This window comes from Salvelinus fontinalis, chromosome 22, assembly GCF_029448725.1.
Source record: "Salvelinus fontinalis isolate EN_2023a chromosome 22, ASM2944872v1, whole genome shotgun sequence".
Taxonomy (NCBI): domain Eukaryota; kingdom Metazoa; phylum Chordata; class Actinopteri; order Salmoniformes; family Salmonidae; genus Salvelinus; species Salvelinus fontinalis.
The window spans coordinates 41,036,760-41,061,741 of NC_074686.1; the positions used below are offsets into that span (position 1 = coordinate 41,036,760).

General features: G+C 46.1%; 1 protein-coding gene across 1 annotated transcript in view; it reads right to left on the bottom strand.

Moving 5' to 3' along the window:
* Positions 1-24,982, bottom strand: part of LOC129820314 (CUB and sushi domain-containing protein 2-like) — a 625,656-nt gene that overhangs the window by 86,684 nt on the left and 513,990 nt on the right. The window contains exon 10 of the mRNA XM_055877382.1: positions 11,829-11,950. Coding sequence (XP_055733357.1) covers positions 11,829-11,950 — 122 coding nt within the window. The remainder of the gene's footprint in view (positions 1-11,828; positions 11,951-24,982) is intronic.

A 24,982-nucleotide genomic window follows, 5' to 3' on the forward strand; every position in this document is an offset into this window, starting at 1 on the left:
TGGCAAGTGTACTCACTGTACTCCCGGTCCCTGGCCGAGTCTGTAATACCTACATGTTTCAGTCCCAGACTGCATCCCTAGCCGTATCCTCAGAGCATGAGTTGACCAGCTGGCTGGAGTGTTTACAGACATATTTAATCTCTCCCTATCCTAGTCTGCTGACCCCACTTGCTTCACTATGTCCACCATAGTCCTTGTTACCAAGAACACCAAGGTAACCTGCCTAAATCACTAAGTAGCACTCACGCCTGTAACCATGAAGTGATTTGAAAGGCTGGTCATAGCTCACATCATCAGCATCATGCCAGAAACCATAGACCCACTCCAATTCACATACCGCCACAACAAATCCACAGATGACGCAATCTCTATTGCACTCCACACTGCCCTTTCCCACCTGGACAAAAGGAACACCTATGTGAGAATGCTGTTCATTGACTACAGCTCAGTGTTCAACACCATAGTGCCCTCAAAGCTCATCACTAAGCTAAGGACCCTGGGACTAAACACCACCTTCTGCAACTGGATCCTGGACTTGCTGACGGGCCGCCCCCAGGTGGTAAGGGTAGGCAACAACATATCTGCCATGCTGATCCTCAACACTGGGGCCCCTCAGGGGTGTGTACTTAGTGCCCTCCTCTATTCCCTGTTCACCCACGACTGCGTGGCCAAGCACGACTCAAATACTATCATTAGGTTTCCCGACGACAATTCAGTGGTAGGTCTTATCACCGACAACGATGAGAGTGAGATTAGACAGCCTATAGGGAGGAGGTCAGAGACCTGGCCGTGTGGTGCCAGGACAACAACCTCTCCCTCAACGTGATCAAGACAAAGGAGTTGATTGTGGACTACAAGAAAAGGAGGACCGACCACGCCCCCATTCTCATCGACAAGGCTGTAGTGGAGCAGGTTGAGAGCTTCAAGTTCCTTGGCGTCCACATCACCAACAAACCTTTATGGTCCAAACACACCAAGACAGTCGTGAAGAGGGCACGACAAAACCTATTCCCCCTCAGGAGACTCCAAATATTTGGCATGGGTCCCCAGATCCACAAAAAGTTCCACAGCTGCGCCATTGAGAGCATCGTGACTGGTTGCATCACCACCTGGTACGGCAACTGCTTGGCTTTCGAAGGAGGCACACCAGAGGGTAGTGTGTACGGCCCAGTACATCACTGGGGTCAAGCTTCCTGCCATCCAGGACCTCTATACCAGGCGGTGTCAGAGGAAGACTCCAGCCACCCAGTCATAGATTGTTCTCTCTGCTACTGCAGGGCAAAGTACCGGAACACCAAGTCTAGGTCCAAGAGGCTTCTAAACAGCTTCTACCCCCCAAGCCATAAGACTCCTAAACAGCTAATCAAATGGCTACCCAGACTATTTGCATACACTGCTGCTAATCACTATTCACTATCTATTATCTATGGACAGTCACTTTAACCCTAACTACATGTACTTATTACCTCAATTACCTCGTCTAACCTGCACATTGACTCTGTACCGCTACCCCGTGTATATATTATTGAGGAAATGCCTTTAGTGTGTTTTAGTTTTCAAAAGCTTGTAAAGTTTGTAATATCCACTTTTACATTTCAGACTTGATTTTCCCCAATGAAAACTTTATCAACCTCTAACAAAATGTTCATTAATTACAGTCCACATAATAATAAAACCTTTCTGTTGGTGCAGAATTACTTTCCTTCTGCAACAAACTGGCTCAAATTAAGATACTACATTTGTACATGAACAGTGAAATACTGTTCACATAAATTATGTGTATTTATGTAAATTACAAAGCTCATAAGATCACAAAGCAAAACAATTCTCATCAACAAAATAATCAAATTAATGTCATACATCTGTACAGCTTTTACCAAGATCGACAGAACAGCCAAAAGGACAGACTAGCCCAGGTTAGAGGGTAGACAGTAACTGGAACTGCCAAAAGGACAGACTAGCCCAGGTTAGAGGGTAGACAGTAACTGGAACTGCCAAAAGGACAGACTAGCCCGGGTTAGAGGGTAGACAGTAACTGGAACTGCCAAAAGGACAGACTAGCCCGGGTTAGAGGGTAGACAGTGACTGGAACAGCCAAAAGGACAGACTAGCCCAGGTTAGAGGGTAGACAGTAACTGGAACTGCCAAAAGGACAGACTAGCCCAGGTTAGAGGGTAGACAGTGACTGGAACAGCCAAAAGGACAGACTAGCCCAGGTTAGAGGGTAGACAGTAACTGGAACTGCCAAAAGGACAGACTAGCCCAGGTTAGAGGGTAGACAATAACTGGAACTGCCAAAAGGACAGACTAGCCCAGGTTAGAGGGTAGACAGTGACTGGAACAGCCAAAAGGACAGACTAGCCCAGGTTAGAGGGTAGACAGTGACTGGAACTGCCAAAAGGACAGACTAGCCCAGGTTAGAGGGTAGACAGTAACTGGAACTGCCAAAAGGACAGACTAGCCCGGGTTAGAGGGTAGACAGTGACTGGAACTGCCAAAAGGACAGACTAGCCCGGGTTAGAGGGTAGACAGTGACTGGAACTGCCAAAAGGACAGACTAGCCCAGGTTAGAGGGTAGACAGTAACTGGAACTGCCAAAAGGACAGACTAGCCCGGGTTAGAGGGTAGACAGTGACTGGAACTGCCAAAAGGACAGACTAGCCCGGGTTAGAGGGTAGACAGTAACTGGAACTGCCAAAAGGACAGACTAGCCCAGGTTAGAGGGTAGACAGTAACTGGAACTGCCAAAAGGACAGACTAGCCCAGGTTAGAGGGTAGACATTAACTGGAACTGCCAAAAGGACAGACTAGCCCGGGTTAGAGGGTAGACAGTGACTGGAACTGCCAAAAGGACAGACTAGCCCGGGTTAGAGGGTAGACAGTAACTGGAACTGCCAAAAGGACAGACTAGCCCGGTTAGAGGGTAGACAGTGACTGGAACTGCCAAAAGGACAGACTAGCCCAGGTTAGAGGGTAGACAGTGACTGGAACAGCCAAAAGGACAGACTAGCCCGGGTTAGAGGGTAGACAGTGACTGGAACAGCCAAAAGGACAGACTAGCCCAGGTTAGAGGGTAGACAGTGACTGGAACAGCCAAAAGGACAGACTAGCCCGGGTTAGAGGGTAGACAGTGACTGGAACAGCCAAAAGGACAGACTAGCCCAGGTTAGAGGGTAGTCAGTGACTGGACCAGCCAAAAGGACAGACTAGCCCAGGTTAGAGGGTAGACAGTGACTGGAACTGCCAAAAGGACAGACTAGCCCAGGTTAGAGGGTAGACAGTAACTGGAACTGCCAAAAGGACAGACTAGCCCGGGTTAGAGGGTAGACAGTGACTGGAACTGCCAAAAGGACAGACTAGCCCGGGTTAGAGGGTAGACAGTAACTGGAACTGCCAAAAGGACAGACTAGCCCAGGTTAGAGGGTAGACAGTAACTGGAACTGCCAAAAGGACAGACTAGCCCGGGTTAGAGGGTAGACAGTGACTGGAACTGCCAAAAGGACAGACTAGCCCGGGTTAGAGGGTAGACAGTAACTGGAACTGCCAAAAGGACAGACTAGCCCGGTTAGAGGGTAGACAGTGACTGGAACTGCCAAAAGGACAGACTAGCCCAGGTTAGAGGGTAGACAGTGACTGGAACAGCCAAAAGGACAGACTAGCCCGGGTTAGAGGGTAGACAGTGACTGGAACAGCCAAAAGGACAGACTAGCCCGGTTAGAGGGTAGTCAGTGACTGGACCAGCCAAAAGGACAGACTAGCCCGGGTTAGAGGGTAGACAGTGACTGGAACAGCCAAAAGGACAGACTAGCCCGGGTTAGAGGGTAGACAGTGAATGGAACAGCCAATAGGACAGACTAGCCCGGGTTAGAGGGTAGACAGTGACTGGAACAGCCAAAAGGACAGACTAGCCCGGGTTAGAGGGTAGACAGTGACTGGAACTGCCAAAAGGACAGACTAGCCCAGGTTAGAGGGTAGACAGTAACTGGAACTGCCAAAAGGACAGACTAGCCCGGGTTAGAGGGTAGACAGTGACTGGAACTGCCAAAAGGACAGACTAGCCCGGGTTAGAGGGTAGACAGTGACTGGAACTGCCAAAAGGACAGACTAGCCCAGGTTAGAGGGTAGACAGTAACTGGAACTGCCAAAAGGACAGACTAGCCCGGGTTAGAGGGTAGACAGTGACTGGAACTGCCAAAAGGACAGACTAGCCCGGGTTAGAGGGTAGACAGTGACTGGAACTGCCAAAAGGACAGACTAGCCCAGGTTAGAGGGTAGACAGTAACTGGAACTGCCAAAAGGACAGACTAGCCCGGGTTAGAGGGTAGACAGTGACTGGAACTGCCAAAAGGACAGACTAGCCCGGGTTAGAGGGTAGACAGTAACTGGAACTGCCAAAAGGACAGACTAGCCCAGGTTAGAGGGTAGACAGTAACTGGAACTGCCAAAAGGACAGACTAGCCCAGGTTAGAGGGTAGACATTAACTGGAACTGCCAAAAGGACAGACTAGCCCGGGTTAGAGGGTAGACAGTGACTGGAACTGCCAAAAGGACAGACTAGCCCGGGTTAGAGGGTAGACAGTAACTGGAACTGCCAAAAGGACAGACTAGCCCGGTTAGAGGGTAGACAGTGACTGGAACTGCCAAAAGGACAGACTAGCCCAGGTTAGAGGGTAGACAGTGACTGGAACAGCCAAAAGGACAGACTAGCCCGGGTTAGAGGGTAGACAGTGACTGGAACAGCCAAAAGGACAGACTAGCCCAGGTTAGAGGGTAGACAGTGACTGGAACAGCCAAAAGGACAGACTAGCCCGGGTTAGAGGGTAGACAGTGACTGGAACAGCCAAAAGGACAGACTAGCCCAGGTTAGAGGGTAGTCAGTTACTGGACCAGCCAAAAGGACAGACTAGCCCAGGTTAGAGGGTAGACAGTGACTGGAACTGCCAAAAGGACAGACTAGCCCAGGTTAGAGGGTAGACAGTAACTGGAACTGCCAAAAGGACAGACTAGCCCAGGTTAGAGGGTAGACAGTAACTGGAACTGCCAAAAGGACAGACTAGCCCGGGTTAGAGGGTAGACAGTGACTGGAACTGCCAAAAGGACAGACTAGCCCGGGTTAGAGGGTAGACAGTAACTGGAACTGCCAAAAGGACAGACTAGCCCGGTTAGAGGGTAGACAGTGACTGGAACTGCCAAAAGGACAGACTAGCCCAGGTTAGAGGGTAGACAGTGACTGGAACAGCCAAAAGGACAGACTAGCCCGGGTTAGAGGGTAGACAGTGACTGGAACAGCCAAAAGGACAGACTAGCCCGGTTAGAGGGTAGTCAGTGACTGGACCAGCCAAAAGGACAGACTAGCCCGGGTTAGAGGGTAGACAGTGACTGGAACAGCCAAAAGGACAGACTAGCCCGGGTTAGAGGGTAGACAGTGAATGGAACAGCCAATAGGACAGACTAGCCCGGGTTAGAGGGTAGACAGTGACTGGAACAGCCAAAAGGACAGACTAGCCCGGGTTAGAGGGTAGACAGTGACTGGAACAGCCAAAAGGACAGACTAGCCCGGGTTAGAGGGTAGACAGTGACTGGAACTGCCAAAAGGACAGACTAGCCCGGGTTAGAGGGTAAACTAATCTCAGTCATTCCTGAAGAAGACCAGACTGTATTTAGTCAGAAATAGCCCTGTTGTATCTGCATCAGTGTGTCTGCATCTCACCCTGCATCCTAAATGGCACTCTATTCCCTATGTAGTACACTGATGTTGGACCAGACATATGGGACACAGACCCTCAGACTCCTCTCTGACCCTCAGTCTCCTCTTTGACCTACAGTCTCCTCTCTGACCTACAGTCTCCTCTCTGACCTACAGTCTCCTCTCTGACCTACAGTCTCCTCTCTGACCTACAGTCTCCTCTCTGACCCTCAGTCTCCTCTCTGACCTACAGTCTCCTCTCTGACCTACAGTCTCCTCTCTGACCTACAGTCTCCTCTCTGACCTACAGTCTCCTCTCTGACCTACAGTCTCCTCTCTGACCCTCAGTCTCCTCTCTGACTCTCAGTCTCCTCTCTGACCCACAGTCTCCTCTCTGACCTACAGTCTCCTCTCTGACCCACAGTCTCCTCTCTGACCCACAGTCTCCTCTCTGACCTACAGTCTCCTCTCTGACCCTCAGTCTCCTCTCTGACCCACAGTCTCCTCTCTGACCCTCAGTCTCCTCTCTGACCCTCAGTCTCCTCTCTGACCCTCAGTCTCCTCTCTGACCCTCAGTCTCCTCTCTGACCCACAGTCTCCTCTCTGACCCACAGTCTCCTCTCTGACCCACAGTCTCCTCTCTGACCCACAGTCTCCTCTCTGACCCTCAGTCTCCTCTCTGACCCACAGTCTCCTCTCTGACCTACAGTCTCCTCTCTGACCCTCAGTCTCCTCTCTGACCCTCAGTCTCCTCTCTGACCCTCAGTCTCCTCTCTGACCCTCAGTCTCCTCTCTGACCCTCAGTCTCCTCTCTGACCCACAGTCTCCTCTCTGACCCACAGTCTCCTCTCTGACCCACAGTCTCCTCTCTGACCCACAGTCTCCTCTCTGACCCTCAGTCTCCTCTCTGACCCACTGTCTCCTCTCTGACCCACAGTCTCCTCTCTGACCCACAGTCTCCTCTCTGACCCACAGTCTCCTCTCTGACCCACAGTCTCCTCTCTGACCCACAGTCTCCTCTCTGACCCACAGCCTCCTCTCTGACCCACAGTCTCCTCTCTGACCCACAGTCTCCTCTCTGACCCTCAGTCTCCTCTCTGACCCACAGTCTCCTCTCTGACCCTCAGTCTCCTCTCTGACCCACAGTCTCCTCTCTGACCCACAGTCTCCTCTCTGACCCACAGTCTCCTCTCTGACCCACAGTCTCCTCTCTGACCCACAGTCTCCTCTCTGACCTACAGTCTCCTCTCTGACCTACAGTCTCCTCTCTGACCTACAGTCTCCTCTCTGACCCTCAGTCTCCTCTCTGACCCTCAGTCTCCTCTCTGACCCACAGTCTCCTCTCTGACCCACAGTCTCCTCTCTGACCCACAGTCTCCTCTCTGACCCACAGTCTCCTCTCTGACCCACAGTCTCCTCTCTGACCTACAGTCTCCTCTCTGACCTACAGTCTCCTCTCTGACCTACAGTCTCCTCTCTGACCCTCAGTCTCCTCTCTGACCCACAGTCTCCTCTCTGACCCACAGTCTCCTCTCTGACCCACAGTCTCCTCTCTGACCCAGTCTCCTCTCTGACCTACAGTCTCCTCTCTGACCTACAGTCTCCTCTCTGACCTACAGTCTCCTCTCTGACCTACAGTCTCCTCTCTGACCTACAGTCTCCTCTCTGACCTACAGTATCCTCTCTGACATACAGTCTCCTCTCTGACCCACAGTCTCCTCTCTGACCCACAGTCTCCTCTCTGACCCTCAGTCTCCTCTCTGACCCTCAGTCTCCTCTCTGACCCTCAGTCTCCTCTCTGACCCTCAGTCTCCTCTCTGACCCTCCGTCTCCTCTGCCTGCATGTGGTGGCATGGCAGTATGCTCTCTGTCTGTCTGTCTGTCTGTCTGTCTGTCTGTCTGTCTGTCTGTCTGTCTGTCTGTGTGTGACCTGTGTGTGTGTGTGTGACCTGTGTGTGTGTGTGTGACCTGTGTGTGTGTGTGTGACCTGTGTGTGTGTGTGTGTGTGTGTGACCTGTGTGTGTGACCTGTGTGTGACCTGTGTGTGTGTGTTTGGGTGTGTGTGTGACCTGTGTGTGTGTGAGGTGAGGTGAGGTGAGGTGAGATGAGGTGAGATGAGGTGAGGTGAGATGAGATGAGGTGAGGTGAGATGAGGTGAGATGAGGTGAGGTGAGATGAGGTGAGATGAGGTGAGGTGAGATGAGGCGAGAGGAGGCGAGGCGAGGCGAGGCGAGAGGAGGCGAGGTGAGGTGAGGCGAGGCGAGGTGAGGTGAGGTGAGAGGAGGCGAGGTGAGGTGAGGCGAGGCGAGAGGAGGCGAGGTGAGATGAGGCGAGGCGAGGCGAGGCGAGGCGAGGCGAGAGGAGGCGAGGTGAGGTGAGGCGAGGTGAGGCGAGGCGAGGCGAGGTGAGGCGATGTGAGGTGAGAGGAGGTGAGATGAGGTGAGGTGAGGTGAGGTGAGGTGAGATGTGGGGCGAGCTGAGGTGGTGAACAGGACCAGGAGGAAATGGAACGCCATCTTTAGACTCTACAGAGAAAGAACAGCAACGCTCATCTGGACAGGAAGTAGAGTGACTTTCTGGCTCACATCCTGTTACTCCATCCAGAGCCCGGCGGTGTGTGTCTGTATGTGTGTGTGTGTGTGTGTGTCTGCATGAGCCTGTGTGTGTGATGCATGTGTGCACTTCATTTCACTTTATGTCTGTCTCCCACTCCTCTCTCCTCCCTCCTCATACTCTGTCCCTCACTCAGCCACAGTGATAAGGGGACAGATCTGTAAAATCATTTGTTTGAGCTCAGAGAAGGACATTTGGTCTCTCTGTATCTTACCATATCCTCTTAATGATGTCTCTATCTCTCCATCTCTGTCTCTTATCATATCCTCCTAATGATGTCTCTATCTCTCCATCTCTGTCTCTTACCATATCCTCCTAATGATGTCTCTATCTCTCCATCTCTGTCTCTTATCATATCCTCCTAATGAGTCTCTATCTCTCCATCTCTGTCTCTTATTATATTCTCTTAATGATGTCTCTATCTCTCCATCTGTAATTCCACTATCTCTCTCTCTGATTCCTTTACGTCTATCCTTCTCTAGCTGTAACTTTTCAACTCCTTTGAAGGACATTGTACCACCTCATTGGCAGGACATTGTACCAACTCATTGGCAGGACATTGTACCAACTCATTGGCTGGACATTGTACCAACTCATTGGCAGGACATTGTACCAACTCATTGGCAGGACATTGTACCAACTCATTGGCAGGACATTGTACCACCTCATTGGCAGGACAGTGTACCACCTCATTGGCAGGACATTGTACCAACTCATTGGCAGGACATTGTACCAACTCATTGGCTGGACAATATACCAACTCATTGGCAGGACATTGTACCAACTCATTGGCAGGACATTGTACCAACTCATTGGCAGGACATTGTACCAACTCATTGGCAGGACATTGTACCAACTCATTGGCAGGACATTGTACCAACTCATTGGCAGGACATTATACCAACTCATTGGCAGGACATTGTACCAACTCATTGGCAGGACATTGTACCAACTCATTGGCAGGACATTGTACCAACTCATTGGCAGGACATTGTACCAACTCATTGGCAGGACATTGTACCAACTCATTGGCAGGACATTGTACCAACTCATTGGCAGGACATTGTACCAACTCATTGGCAGGACATTGTACCAACTCATTGGCAGGACATTGTACCAACTCATTGGCAGGACATTGTACCAACTCATTGGCAGGACATTGTACCAACTCATTGGCAGGACATTGTACCAACTCATTGGCAGGACATTGTACCAACTCATTGGCAGGACATTGTACCAACTCATTGGCAGGACATTGTACCAACTCATTGGCAGGACATTGTACCAACTCATTGGCAGGACATTGTACCAACTCATTGGCAGGACATTGTACCAACTCATTGGCAGGACATTGTACCAACTCATTGGCAGGACATTGTACCAACTCATTGGCAGGACATTGTACCACCTCATTGGCAGGACAGTGTACCACCTCATTGGCAGGACAGTGTACCAACTCATTGGCTGGACATTGTACCAACTCATTGGCTGGACATTGTACCAACTCGTTGGCTGGACAGTGTACCAACTCATTGGCAGGACATTGTACCAAATAATTGGCAGGACATTGTATCTAACTAGTCCACAAAAGAACTTCTACAGCCACAGTGCCATCTCTCTTTGTGTGTAACACAGCAACATCAATGAAAGGTGGATCCTATCTGACAGAGTTTGGGGAAGGAATATAAACTTAAAATGATGGTCTGCAGACATATTATAGACACATATACAAAATGCCCTATATTTGAAATAATGTATGATCGTAACAGTGTGCAGTGTGTCGCAACCATCTGGACAAGAGGAACACCTATGTGAGAATGCTGTTCATTAACTACAGCTTAGCATTTAACACCATAGTACCCTCCAAACTCGTCATCAAGCTCGAGACACTGGGTCTCGACCCCACCCGGTGCAACTAGGTCCTGGACTTTCCGCCCCCAGGTGGTGAGGGTAGGAAACAACATCTCCACCCCGCTGATCTTCAACACTGGGGCCCCACAAGAGTGCGTTCTCAGCCCTTTCCTGTACTCCCTGTTCACCCGTGACTGTGTGGCCACGCACGCCTCCAACTCAATTATCAAGTTTGCGGACGACACTACAGTGGTAGGCTTGATTACCAACAACGACGAGACGGCCTACAGGGAGGAGGTGAGGGCCCTCAGAGTGTGGTGTCAGGAAAACAACCTCTCTCTCAACGTCAACAAAACAAAGGAGATGATTGTGAACTTCAGGAAACAGCAGAGGGAGCAGCCCCCTATCCACATTGACGGGACTGAAGTTGAAAAGTTTTAAGTTCCTCGGCGTACACATCACGGCCAAACTGAAATGGTCCACCCACACAGACAGTGTGATGAAGAAAGCGCAACAGCGCTTCTTAAAACTCAAGAGGCTGAAGAAATTTGTCTTGTCACCATAAACACTCACAAACTTCTACAGATGCACAATCGAGAGCATCCTGTCGGGCTGTATCACCGCCTGGTACGGCAACTGCTCCGCCCACAACCGTAAGGCTCTCCAGAGGGTAGTGAGGTCTGCACAACGCATCACCGGGGGCAAACTACCTGCCCTCCAGGACACCTACACCATCCGATGTCACAGGAAGGCCATAAAGATCATCAAGGACAACAACCACCCGAGCCACTGCCTGTTCACCCCGCTATCATCCAGAAGGCGAGGTCAGTACAGGTGCATCAAAACTGGGACCGAGAGACTGAAAAACAGCTTCTATCTCAAGGCCATCAGACTGTTAAAACAGCCATCACCAACATTGAGTGGCTGCTGCCAACATACTGACTCAATCTATAGCCACTTTAATAATTAAAAGTTTGATGTAATAAATGTACCACAAGTCACTTTAAACATTGCCACTTTAAACAATGTTTACATGCCCTTCATTACTCATCTCATACTGTACTCTATACCATCTACTGCATCTTGCCCCTATGCCGTTCGGCCATCGCTCATCCATATATTTATATGCACATATTCTTATACACACAAGTGTAAAGAAATGAATTAGGTAGTTGTTGTGAAATTGTTAGATTACTCGTTGGTTATTACTGCACGGTCGGAACTAGAAGCACAAGCATTTCGCTACACTCGCATTAACATGTGCTAACTACATGTATGTGACCAATAAAAGATGTGTCTGTTACCAATAAATACATTTGTTTATGTGACCAATAACATTTTGATTTGATTTGATTGTCTAGCAGTAGCACAATTAGCATTTAGCTTAATATCAGAGAAGCAAACAAGTAGTGCATTAACAGTAGTACATATTAGCGAAGCATAGCATCACTAACTTTAACCTCTCTACTCAATTTTCGAAGTATAATTTCCAAATTAGCATGTCATAATGTCAGACGGTTGTAAATATTAACATAGCAAAAGCAAGTAGTCACAAAATCACAAAGTAGTCAACATTAGCATTTAGCATTTCAGTTCTGTACATAGTACTGGATTAGCATAGCCATGTTAACACAACGTTTTCAGTATTAGCGTATAGCATTAGCTGGTGAGACCATACCTTGGTGGTGTCTGTGGCGCTGATGACCCAGGTGCAGTTAGCATTGTTGTCGTACTGGACGGGGTAGTTTGGTGACGCGATGATGCCGTTAGGGCCTCTCAGCTGACCACCACACATAGGAGCTGAAAGAGGAAATAACAAGACACTGGTAGGCGATTTACTTATCAATTGAACTGTGTGAATCAACTTCCACACACCGTACAACTTGGTTTATTGTATGTGTAATATGTTTACGTGTATATAATCTCATAATGTGCCGCAAAGGGCATTGAAAAAAAGGTTAAAAGAGGACAGGTAGGCCACTTCTGAAACAGACAGATGAGCAGAGAAAAGATAGTAAAATAACAAACAAGCACCCCCAACAGAGGTAGACCTTTGGCTCTAACACCATAACAGAACACAGCTAAGCCAAACCAGACCAACTAAACCCTGTCTCATCCTGTCTCATCCTGTCTCATCTCGTCTCATCCCGTCTCACCCCGTCTCACACCCGTCTCCTCCTGTCTCACCCCGTCTCACCCCGTCTCATCCAGTCTCATCCCGTCTCATCCCGTCTCATCCCGTCTCATCCCGTCTCATCCCGTCTCATCCCGTCTCATCCCGTCTCACCCAGTCTAACCCCGTCTCATCCCGTCTCATCCCGTCTCATCCCGTCTCACCCAGTCTAACCCTGTCTCATCCCATCCAGTCTCATCCCGTCTCATCCCGTCTCATCCCGTCTCATCCCGTCTCATCCCGTCTCATCCCGTCTCACCCAGTCTAACCCTGTCTCATCCCATCTCATCCCGTCTCACCCCGTCACATCCCGTCTCATCCCGTCTAATCCCGTCTCAATTTGTCTCACCGGTCTCATCCCGTCTCATTTTGTCTCATCCCGTCTCATCCCGTCTCATCCCGTCGCATCCCGTCTCATCCCGTCTCATCCCGTCTCATCCCGTCTCATCCCGTCTCATCCCGTCTCACCCTGTCTCATCTCGAACCCAATAGAACACAAGAGACTGGAGAGAAGCACTATAATATGTCTGAAGTAGTGAAAGCTGTTTGAGAAGGCTGGGATCAAGACATAACTGATGGCTGGGATCAAGACATAAGGGAAGGCTAGATATTGGTCCTATAGCAGCAGTAGTTGTCTTTTAGAGGGCATTCTGACTTCCACTCTACTCTGTCCTTGTTCCCCTAGGCCACCGAAATGCACTTTCAACAGCTCCAATTAAAAGCAGCCCGTGTCTAATGAAGGCTTTTCGGGAAAATCCTGGGTGTCTGGGGCTAAATGAAGCTAAGAGGTCTAGACCCAGACTCCACTCATAATCAGTTATGTCGGAAGTGGAGAGGTCCTTAGAGGGGGAAAGCCCCCCCAAAATAACTGCCCCCCCCCACCCAAACACCAGCCACATTAAATAATGGGTAGCGTTCATTTAAAAGTTTAAGGAAAATAATCAAGTAATTAACTTGAGTGGGCCTGACAGTGAGGGTGACCTTAATGAAATATAATACTGTGTAGGTGTGTTAACTGCAAAGTCCAATAAACTATATTCCCCATTTCTGGTTAATAACGAGGTCCGTAATGAGGTTGATTCTCTCCCCTGTTAATACGCCATCTGTATTGTGGCTGCAGGGCCGCTGGTCTAATCACCCTGCAATCAAGATAATAAGGGCTCAGAGAGATAGCGTTGCGTCCCAAATTGCACCCTTTTCCACATGTAGTGCACTACTTTTTGGCTCTGATCGCACTATATAGGGAAGAAGGACCCATTTGGCATGTAGCATAGAAGACATTCAGACGGCCCTGAGCACTACTACAGTACTGCAGATATACAAGGCTGAGCACTACTACAGTAGAGGGGATATACAAGGCTGAGCACTACTACAGTAGAGGGGATATAGAAGGCAGAGCATTACTACAGTAATGAGGATATATAAGGCTGAACACTACTACGGTACAGTGGATATACAAGGCTGAGCACTACTACAATACTGTGGATATACAAGGCTGAGCACTACTACAGTACTGTGGATATGCAAGGCGGAGCATTACTACAGTACTGTGGATATAGAAGGCATAGCATTACTACAGTACTGCAGATATACAAGGCTGAGCACTACTACAATACTGTGGATATACAAGGCTGAGCACTACTACAGTACTGTGGATATACAAGGCTGAGCACTTCTACAATACTGTGGATATACAAGGCTGAGCACTACTACAATACTGTGGATATACAAGGCTGAGCATTACTACAGTACTGCAGATATACAAGGCTGAGCACTACTACAATACTGTGGATATACAAGGCTGAGCACTACTACAGTACTGTGGATATACAAGGCTGAGCACTACTACAGTAGAGGGGATATAGAAGGCAGAGCATTACTACAGTACTGTGGATATACAAGGCTGAGCACTACTACAATACTGTGGATATACAAGGCTGAGCACTACTACAGTACTGTGGATATACAAGGCTGAGCACTACTACAATACTGTGGATATACAAGGCTGAGCATTACTACGGTATGGTGGATATACAAGGCTGAGCATTACTACAGTACTGTGGATATATAAGGCTGAGCACTACTACAGTACTGTGGATATACAAGGCTGAGCCGTACTACAGTACTGTGGATATACAAGGCTGAGCATTACTACAGCACTGCGGTACCATTTCAGAGGAACATGCTTTAAATCCAGATTTAACCCTATCAGAGGATAAAGCTTTAAATCCAGATTTGATTTAATCTGACAATGAAAAGCTCTGTGTTCTAGTTGGGACCTGTAGATATCTGGTAGAGTTTTCATTGTCATAGGGTTTGGAAGGCTTGCTACCCATATGGCACACATCCCCCTATAGACCCTAGTCGAAAGAAGCACACTACGTAGATGGCTACTTTCGTTTCCCTGCTCCGGCTCTCGGCGTCGCCGGTCTACTAACCAGTGATCCTGGCAATCATCATTCCGCACACCGTCTCCCCATCATTACGCACACCGTCTCCCCATCATTACGCACACCGTCTCCCCATCATTACGCACACCGTCTCCCCATCATTACGCACACCGTCTCCCCATCATTCCGCACACCGTCTCCCCATCATTACGCACACCATCTCCCCATCATTACACACACCGTCTCCCCTTCATTACACACATCGTCTCCCCATCATTACACACACCGTCTCCCCTTCATTACGCACACCGTCTCCCCATCATTACACACACCGTCTCCCCTTCATTACGGACACCATCTCCCCATCATTACGGACACCATCTCCCCATCATTACACACACCGTCTCCCCATCATTCCGCACACCGTCTCCCCATCATTACGCACACCATCTCCCCATCATTACGCACACCGTCTCCTCATCATTACGGACACCGTCTCCCCATCATTACGCACACCGTCTCCCCATCATTACGCACACCATATCCCCATCATTACACACACCGTCTCCCCTTCATTACGCACACCGTCTCCCCATCATTACGGACACCATCTCCCCATCATTACACACACCGTCTCCCCATCATTACACACACCGTCTCCCCATCATTACGCACACCATCTCCCCATCATTACGCACACCGTCTCCTCATCATTACGGACACCGTCTCCCCATCATTACGCACACCGTCTCCCCATCATTACGCACACCATCTCCCCATCATTACACACACCGTCTCCCCTTCATTACGCACACCGTCTCCCCATTATTACGCACACCTGGACTTCATCATCACCCTGATTACTGTTCCTTTATTTAGCCCTTGGTAGTCAGGCAGTATTGGTCTCTTCACCTGTTGTGTTTTTCTGCCTTTCTCATTCATTAAACTCACTTTCTGCACCTGCTTCCTGTTTCCTGTTTCCAAGCGTAGCACGTTACACTACAGAATAGGTCGCGTTGTGGGACACAGACTCAGAGGTCTACGGTATTTAATGGGCTAACCAGTGTGAGGATAAACTCGTGAGAATTAACGATACTGTAATTTGGTGTTTGGTAGACGTCAATAAATTTCTGGATTATGGTTAATCTCCGTTTAAACAGTTTGAGTGCAGAGAAAGATAATCCAAGGTTAATTAATGCTGATCCATGTTCATAAACATGTACAATGCTTTACTCAATAAGCCAATTAAAGATGTGGATCACTTGAATCTGGGTCTGTGATACTGGTGTTTATGTCCACCATTTTAGAATAAACTCTGAAAAAGCAATTTTCAACTTCAAAACATTCACATAATCCTCCACGAGAAAGTAAACAGAAATCCAAGTGGGCATCTATTGTTTGGATGAGAGAATGTACAATTAGATTACCCACAAATCCTAAAGAGATGGGTATCCCCCATTTTCTAAGTGGTATAATCTCATTGTGACTCAATTGGATCAGTCTAAATCCGGGACGCAGGGGTGCCCGATTTCAAAAGTAGATTTCTCAAAGCACATTACGGTGGAGTGGAGCGGTGGCGGAGATGGCCGACGGCGATGATTATGGGGATAAACCACCCAGGTGATTGCATCGGACACACACACGGCTGTGGAGGGGAGGTTAGGGAAACGGATGAGTGGGGAAGTGCTGAAATAGCCACACAATCACAAAATGGCTGAAGTGCTCCCAGGTGGGGGGTGGTATAAGTACAGTAGCTGGACGGAAGGTTTACCATCTCACACATTGGAGACCACTTTGTGTGAACGTTAAGTCCAAGGTGGTGTATGACTGCTATTCATTATCTAATGTAGCTTTCTGTATAGGGCCGGTAGAGAAATACTTTCTATATAGGGATGTCAATACTCCACAGTAGTGGGATTTCTCTAATTCTCTGTCTCTCTCTGTATCTCGAATTCTCTGTTTATCTCTCTGTATCTCTCTCTGTCTCTCTCTGTACCTCTCTCTGTATCTCTAATTCTCTGTTTCTCTCTCTGTCTCTCTCTGTATCTCTCTATACCTCTCTCTGTATCTCTCTATACCTCTGTATCTCTCTATACCTCTCTCTGTATCTCAACCTCTCTGTATCTCTCTCTGTCTCTCTCTCTCTCTGTCTCTCTCTCTGTCTCTCTCTCTGTCTCTCTCTGTCTCTCTCTGTATCTCTCTGTCTCTCTCTCTATATATATCTCTGTATCTCTATCTGTATCTCTAACTCTCTGTATCTCCCTTTCTGTATCTCTCTCTGTATCTCTCTCTATATCTCTCTCTATATCTCTCTGTCTCTCTCTCTCTATATATATCTCTGTATCTCTCGCTGTATCTCCCTCTCTGTATCTCTATCTGTATCTCTAACTCTCTGTATCTCCCTCTCTGTATCTCTATCTGTATCTCTAACTCTCTGTATCTCCCTCTCTGTATCTCCCTCTCTGTATCTCCCTCTCTGTATTTCTCTCTGTATCTCCCTCTCTGTATTTATCTGTATCTCTATGTTTGTTTCTGTGTATATGTCCCTGGCTGCCCTCACACCTTCCCCAGCCAATGGTCATCACAGAGCAGGAGGTCAACGGACTCTTTAGGAAACTGAACAGCAGGATGGCGTCTGGCCCGGACAGGGTCTGTCAAGCTACAATTAAGTACTGCACTTGCCATCTCTCTCCTGCTTTCACATATTCAACCAGTCCCTAGAGCGATGCACTGTTCCTGCCTGTTTCAAACCTTCAATCATTGTTAAAGTCCTGAAAAACAAAAGGTGTCCTGCCTGAATGAACACTGACCTGTAGCGCTCCCCTCTGTCATCAGGAAAACCTTTGACCCACTGCAGTTCACTTACAGAGCCAACAGGGACTGTTCATTGTCTAAACCATCACTGACACATCAATCAACCAATTGCAGTTTGCAAACTGTCAACATTGGCTTACACTACATTCTCAAATACCTGGATAACCCAGAGACATCCGAAAGGATATTGTTTGTTTGACTTTAACTCTGAGTTCAATGCCATCATCCAAACTCTCTCAGCTCAGATCACTGACTTCCTGACTAACAGGAAGCAACACATGGATCAACAGGAAGCAACACGTGGAGCAACAGGAAGCAACACGTGGAGCAACAGGAAGCAACACGTGGAGCAACAGGACGCAACACGTGGAGCAACAGGACGCAACAGGTGGAGCAACAGGACGCAACACGTGGAGCAACAGGACGCAACACGTGGAGCAACAGGAAGCAACACGTGGATCAACAGGAAGCAACACGTGGACCAACAGGAAGCAACACGTGGAGCAACAGGAAGTGTGCTCTCTACTCTACTCACTCTACACCAATGTCTGTCTCTCCAGTAATGAATCTATCAAACTACTGAAATCATAAATTGTCACAGATACACAGATGTACATGTTGTTGTTTGTTAGGAAATCTAAAACGTCAACTACAGGGCTACTTAAGTTGGTTAATCAGTGTAATTTTCCCATAAATAGACAGGTATTTACCTCTCCATGGTTGCACGATCTTGTCTATTTTTACTAGTTCTCTTTTTGAAATTCATTGTGGAGAGCTCATTTACATTTTTTATGATGTGAATCCCAAGGGTTGTCTACTTCACCGTCAGCCTGTTTTTATAGGTACACTGCAGGGTAATGTAAAAGTTATTTATTTTTTAAATATCCAATACCTGATATTGTTTTAGTTCAGAGAGGCCAGAAAATTATCTAGATCTTCAGAGACATTGGTTCTAAGGTTCTATGGTTTCAAGGTTCTAAAGTTCTATGGTTCCGAGGTTCTAAGTTTCCACGGTTCCAATGTTCTGAGGTTCTGATGTTCTAAGGTTCTAAGGTCCTAAGGTTCTATCTTGCGGATGTAATATAAAACATGATTCATCAGCATACATGGACAAGTTTGTTTTTAAGCCTTGGATGTCTAATACTCTAATGTTGTTATTTGATCTGATTTTAACAGCTAGCATTTCGATGGCGATAACAAATAGATATGGTGACAGTGGACACCCTTGTTTAACTTCTCTTGACAGTTCAAAACTTTTTGTAGACACTATTTACTATTTTACACCTGGGGATGCTATATGTAACTTTTACCAATTGAATAAAAGACTAAAAGAAATACAAAAAAATACAGCCATTTATATATAAAATCCAGTCTTTTAATATCTTTTCAAAATCCGTTATGAATTCGAGGCCTGTTTTCTTAGATGTTTCATGTTGTTCTATTATTTCTAGTATTTGTCGTATATTATTTCCAATGTACGAAATGCTCACTCATTTTGCTCTCCTGCGCCTGACCTTCTGCACCAGCTACATCTGACAGTGTTATTTGGAAGGAATTTGATGATGAGATAGAAATTGCTTGTTTACTTTAATTACTAGTTACTTTTATTTCTTATTCTTATCCGTATTTTTTTAAACTGTGTTGTTTGTTAGGGGCTCATAAGAAAACATTTAACTGTAAGGTCTACTACACCCGTTGTATTCGGCGCATGTGAATAATAACATTTGATTTGATTTGAAAATAAAATAAAACATCTGCTTAAAATGTTTAGTTTCCAATTTTAAAATATCATTAGGAGAAACATGGATTAGTTACTGCAAATTATTTTGGGTAGCGTTCCTGTGTTGGAGATTCAGGAAGAATTTGGTGCATTTTTCTCCATATTCCATCTAGTTTGCTTTATGTTTGTAATAGATTACATTAGATAGTTCTTGACTAAGTTCCCGCAGTTATAATTTTTTCTTCCCGCAAACGTTTTGTATCTCTGTTGTTAGTTCCCCCTTCTGTTTCCGTGACGATGTTTGGTGTCTTGCTGGGCAACATCACAGTTACTAGTTAGACCTCTAACTCTCTAAGCCAAGGACAGACAGCGCCGTGATGCGGTTTGATTTATATTTATTTTTAAATATATAGACGACAGAATGGAGGTCAACGGAGGTGAGTGTAGCCCATGGGAAACTGTAAGCTGTAAAAAAATATATATATCTGCTAACTTTCCCAAAATTCCCAAATTTTCAAGACATTTGAAGATTCTGGGTTCCCTGTTTGTTCCCTTCTGATTCTGGTAATTTCTGGATAAACGTGTGAATTTTAGGAAGTGTAAATTTTCAAGCCTACTAGCTACACACTTAGCACTTTTTTTTCTATCTAGACCCTAAAGGGATCTTTTTCTGTTCCCATAGGATAACTCTTTGAATAACACTTTTTAGTTCCAGATAGAATCCTTTTAGTTCCAGGTAGAACCCTTTTAGTTCCAGTTAGAATCATTTTAGTTCCAGGTAGAACCCTTTTAGTTCCGGATAGAATCCTTTCCACAGAGGGTTCTGCATGGAACCCCAAATGAGTTATCCCTGGTACCAAAAAGGGTTCTCCTACAGTACAGGGATAACCAAACAACATCTAACAGTGTAATTAACATTTCACAATCCACATTGAGACCTAGAAGTGGTTGTCTCCTTTGTGGGCTTTTGTGGGTAACAATACTTTGTGGGTGGCACATGTCGATGGATTCAGAGGGTTTACTGGTTTGAGCCCAGGTTGTAGCAAGGAGAGGGATGGAAGCAAAATTTACCAGTAATGTAGTTCCTTCAACTCTCCTTCTCTAAGTCAAGGACAGCGCAGTGATGGCGTGTGAGTTTTTCCTGTTTATGTACCCGTATGACATTATGATTTATGAACACTTAGTCCAGGACGCTGAGCAACATTGTTTGGCTTAATTACTCAACCCAACTCTTTAGGAGTTTCCCCTCTTGCAGCAATTTGCAATTACTGGGACATTTTAGAGTAATGACCCAGCAATTAATGGTGTTAAATTGATGAAACAAGACAAATAATGATTTCTTATAGTTCGCCAGAAGCTGGGTTTCCATCCAATTGACGACAGATTATCATGCAAATATTCTCAAATCCGCATATAAACAATACGGGCATTTTTTTCCACCAGAGATGTGTTTTCATCAAATTGACTTGTTGGAGTTAAACGGCTGTGTGATGACGTTGTAAATAAAATAATAATAATAAAAAATAGTAATAATAAAAATTAATAAAGTAATAAATACCACATCTGAAGTTATACTCCCATGTAAATAAATACATAATAATACAATTAAAATGGGTTTCCATCGCATTTTCAACTCTACGGAAGGTTTTGTCAAACACATTTGAGTTATATAGTGAAAAAAAGCATTCCAGGTGAAGCTGGTTGAGAGAATGCCAAGAGTTTGAAAAGCAGTCATCAAGGCAAAGGGTGGCTATTTGAAGAATCTAAAATATTAAATATATTTTGATTTGATTAACACTCGTTTGGTTACTTCATAATTCCATATGTGTTTTTTCATAGTTGTGATGGAAATAGTTTTATGGAAACTGACAAACAATATTCCATGTTTAGATCATGAAAGTTTCAGGATATTGAGATCAATTGGCACCAATTATCGTGGACCATGAACCAATTGGACTACATTATCTATGGATGTAATATTTAATCATCATTCTTTATCAGACACTGTTTCTATGGTCCCATGTACCACTTTTCCAGACCATGTTTTAAGATTTGACATTACTGTACACTCACCTGCCACTTTATTTGGTACACCTCTCTACGACTCTACTGGACCCCCTTTTGCCTCCACAACAGCCTGAATTATTCACGCTGTTGGACGTTAAGAGATGCTCTTCTGCACAGCACTGTTTTAAACGGCTGTTTTTTGAGCATTTGTGGCCTTTCTGTTAGCTTGAATGAGTCTGGACATTCTCCTCTGACCTCTCTCATTAACAAGGTGGTTTTGACCACAGAACTGAATCCCCCAAAATTATTCATTGTAATCAGTAATTCTCTTTCCAAAATGTATTTTTAGAGGGTGATGGAGCTGGATGCTGACGAAGACTATTACAAATTCCTCTTTTTGGATGAGGCTTCAACCTGGCCAAGACAAGGAGGAGAGGTCGGAATTTCATTGGCCAGCAGGCAAGCATCCAAGTACCTGGACAACGTGGGCCCAACATCACCAAGTGTGTGGCTATATCAGAAGATGGTGTGGTAGGACTGTAACTATATAATTAGCATAATGAGCTAATTCAGGTCTGTAGAGCTGATGGCCTAGAGGCCGGAGAGGGTGTATACGTGACAGAGACGTAGACCTCGTATAGGATCCTATAACGCAGCTCTCCTTGTAACCTTCCTAAATCAGGTCTGTAGAGCTGATGGCGGGACCTACGTCATCGTGTGAGATAATGTCATGTTCCACCATGCTCAAATGGTGCAAGCGTGGATTAAGACCCATCCACAATTTACCACCCTGTACTTACCCCATACTCTCCTTTCCTTAACCCGATTGAGGAATTATTTTCCACATGCACCCAAGTATCTCTACTTGCACATCATCATCTGCACATCTATCGCTCCAGTGTTAATGCTAAATTGTCATTCTTTTCGCCTCTAGGGCCTATTTATTGCCCCACCTCCCTACTCTTTTACATTTAAACAAAGTTACACAAAAACAAACGTACGGTCAATAACACAAAAGAAAATAAAAATAGAAAATGATATGTATATATATATATACGTTTGTTTATGTGTAACTTTGTGTTGTTGTTTGTGTCGCACTGCTTTGCTTTATCTTGGCCAGGTCGCAGTTGTAAATGAGAACTTGTTCTCAACTGGTCTACCTGGTTAACTGGCCTACCTGGTTAACTGGCCAACCTGGTTAAATAAAGGTGAAATAAAATTAAAAATAGTAAAAAAAAGGAGGTAGAAGGCGCCCTCACAAACTAGCTACCCTTCTCCAGGCCATGGATGACGCATGCAATGACATCACGGCAGACCAGGCCTGGATTCGCCCGGAGATTCTTCCCAAGATGTTTGGCTAATGAAAACATCCATTGTGATGTGGATGAGAACCTGTGGCCAAATCCACAAGACAGGGTTGATGGAAATACAGAAGTACAGTAATCAATCCGTTACTTTGCTTTTTACAGTAAGCCAGGTGAGGAACACTGCAGTTGACCTTTTACAGTAAGCCAGGTGAGGAACACTGCAGTTGACGTTTTACAGTAAGCCAGGTGAGGAACACTGCAGTTGACCTTTTACAGTAAGCCAGGTGAGGAACACTGCAGTTGACCTTTTACAGTAAGCCAGGTGAGGAACACTGCAGTTGACGTTTTACAGTAAGCCAGGTGAGGAACACTGCAGTTGACATTTTACAGTAAGCCAGGTGAGGAACACTGCAGTTGACGTTTTACAGTAAGCCAGGTGAGGAACACTGCAGTTGACCTTTTACAGTAAGCCAGGTGAGGAACACTGCAGTTGACCTTTTACAGTAAGCCAGGTGAGGAACACTGCAGTTGACGTTTTACAGTAAGCCAGGTGAGGAACACTGCAGTTGACGTTTTACAGTAAGCCAGGTGAGGAACACTGCAGTTGACGTTTTACAGTAAGCCAGGTGAGGAACACTGCAGTTGACGTTTTACAGTAAGCCAGGTGAGGAACACTGCAGTTGACGTTTTACAGTAAGCCAGGTGAGGAACACTGCAGTTGACGTTTTACAGTAAGCCAGGTGAGGAACACTGCAGTTGACGTTTTACAGTAAGCCAGGCGAGGAACACTGCAGTTGACGTTTTACAGTAAGCCAGGTGAGGAACACTGCAGTTGACGTTTTACAGTAAGCCAGGTGAGGAACACTGCAGTTGACGTTTTACAGTAAGCCAGGTGAGGAACACTGCAGTTGACGTTTTACAGTAAGCCAGGTGAGGAACACTGCAGTTGATGTTTTACAGTAAGCCAGGTGAGGAACACTGCAGTTGATGTTTTACAGTAAGCCAGGTGAGGAACACTGCAGTTGATGTTTTACAGTAAGCCAGGTGAGGAACACTGCAGTTGACGTTTTACAGTAAGCCAGGTGAGGAACACTGCAGTTGATGTTTTACAGTAAGCCAGGTGAGGAACACTGCAGTTGATGTTTTACAGTAAGCCAGGTGAGGAACACTGCAGTTGATGTTTTACAGTAAGCCAGGTGAGGAACACTGCAGTTGACGTTTTACAGTAAGCCAGGTGAGGAACACTGCAGTTGATGTTTTACAGTAAGCCAGGTGAGGAACACTACAGTTGATGTTTTACAGTAAGCCAGGTGAGGAACACTGCAGTTGACGTTTTACAGTAGTTTTTATATATATATTTTTGCAGCTAATTATTTTTCCTTTTATTCAAAGAAACCTAGATTGTGATTTTAATGTATTTCATCAATACATTTCAGATTTTGTTCAATGATTCCACTGTGTCTGTAGTATTCTCTCTACTAGTCCTTTTACAGTGATGTACTTACTTCTAGTAGCATAATGAAACATGTATCACATATTTTGTACTACAATATTTAATGATTGTACGAACAACTACACAGTGAAACTACTATCTTGTGTGTAGGTGATCAAAATGAATGTTCCTTTGGTATTTACATGATAAACTAGTTATTTGAACCAATTATTCTGAAAATGCAAGGTTTGGGATTGTAGAAAAGGGTAACTCAAAAGGAAAGGCCATTATCACTGTCAAAACAGTTGTCTTCTTTAATCCACTCGGAGATATCTAACTTGTGTGTGTGTGTGTGTGTGTGTGTGTGTGTGTGTGTGTGTGTGTGTGTGTGTGTGTGTGTGTGTGTGTGTGTGTGTGTGTGTGTGTGTGTGTGGTACTCTGTTTATAATCTAATAGAGAGCATTAACCTGTGTGTCATCTCAACTCCATCTCTTCCACTCCTATCTACTAACCAGAACACCACTCCTATCTACTACCCAGAACACCACTCCTATCTACTACCCAGGACACCACTCCTATCTACTACCAATAACACCACTCCTATCTACTAACCAGAACACCACTCCTATCTACTAACCAGAACACCACTCCTATCTACTACCAATAACACCACTCCGAACTACTACCCAGAACACCACTCCTATCTACTACCCATAACACCACTCCTATCTACTAACCAGAACACCACTCCTATCTACTACCCAGAACACCACTCCTATCTACTACCCAGAACACCACTCCTATCTACTACCCAGAACACCACTCCTATCTACTACCCAGAACACCACTCCTATCTACTACCCAGAACACCACTCCTATCTACTACCCAGAGCACCACTCCTATCTACTACCCAGAACACCACTCCTATCTACTACCCAGAACACCACTCCTATCTACTACCCAGGACACCACTCCTATCTACTACCCA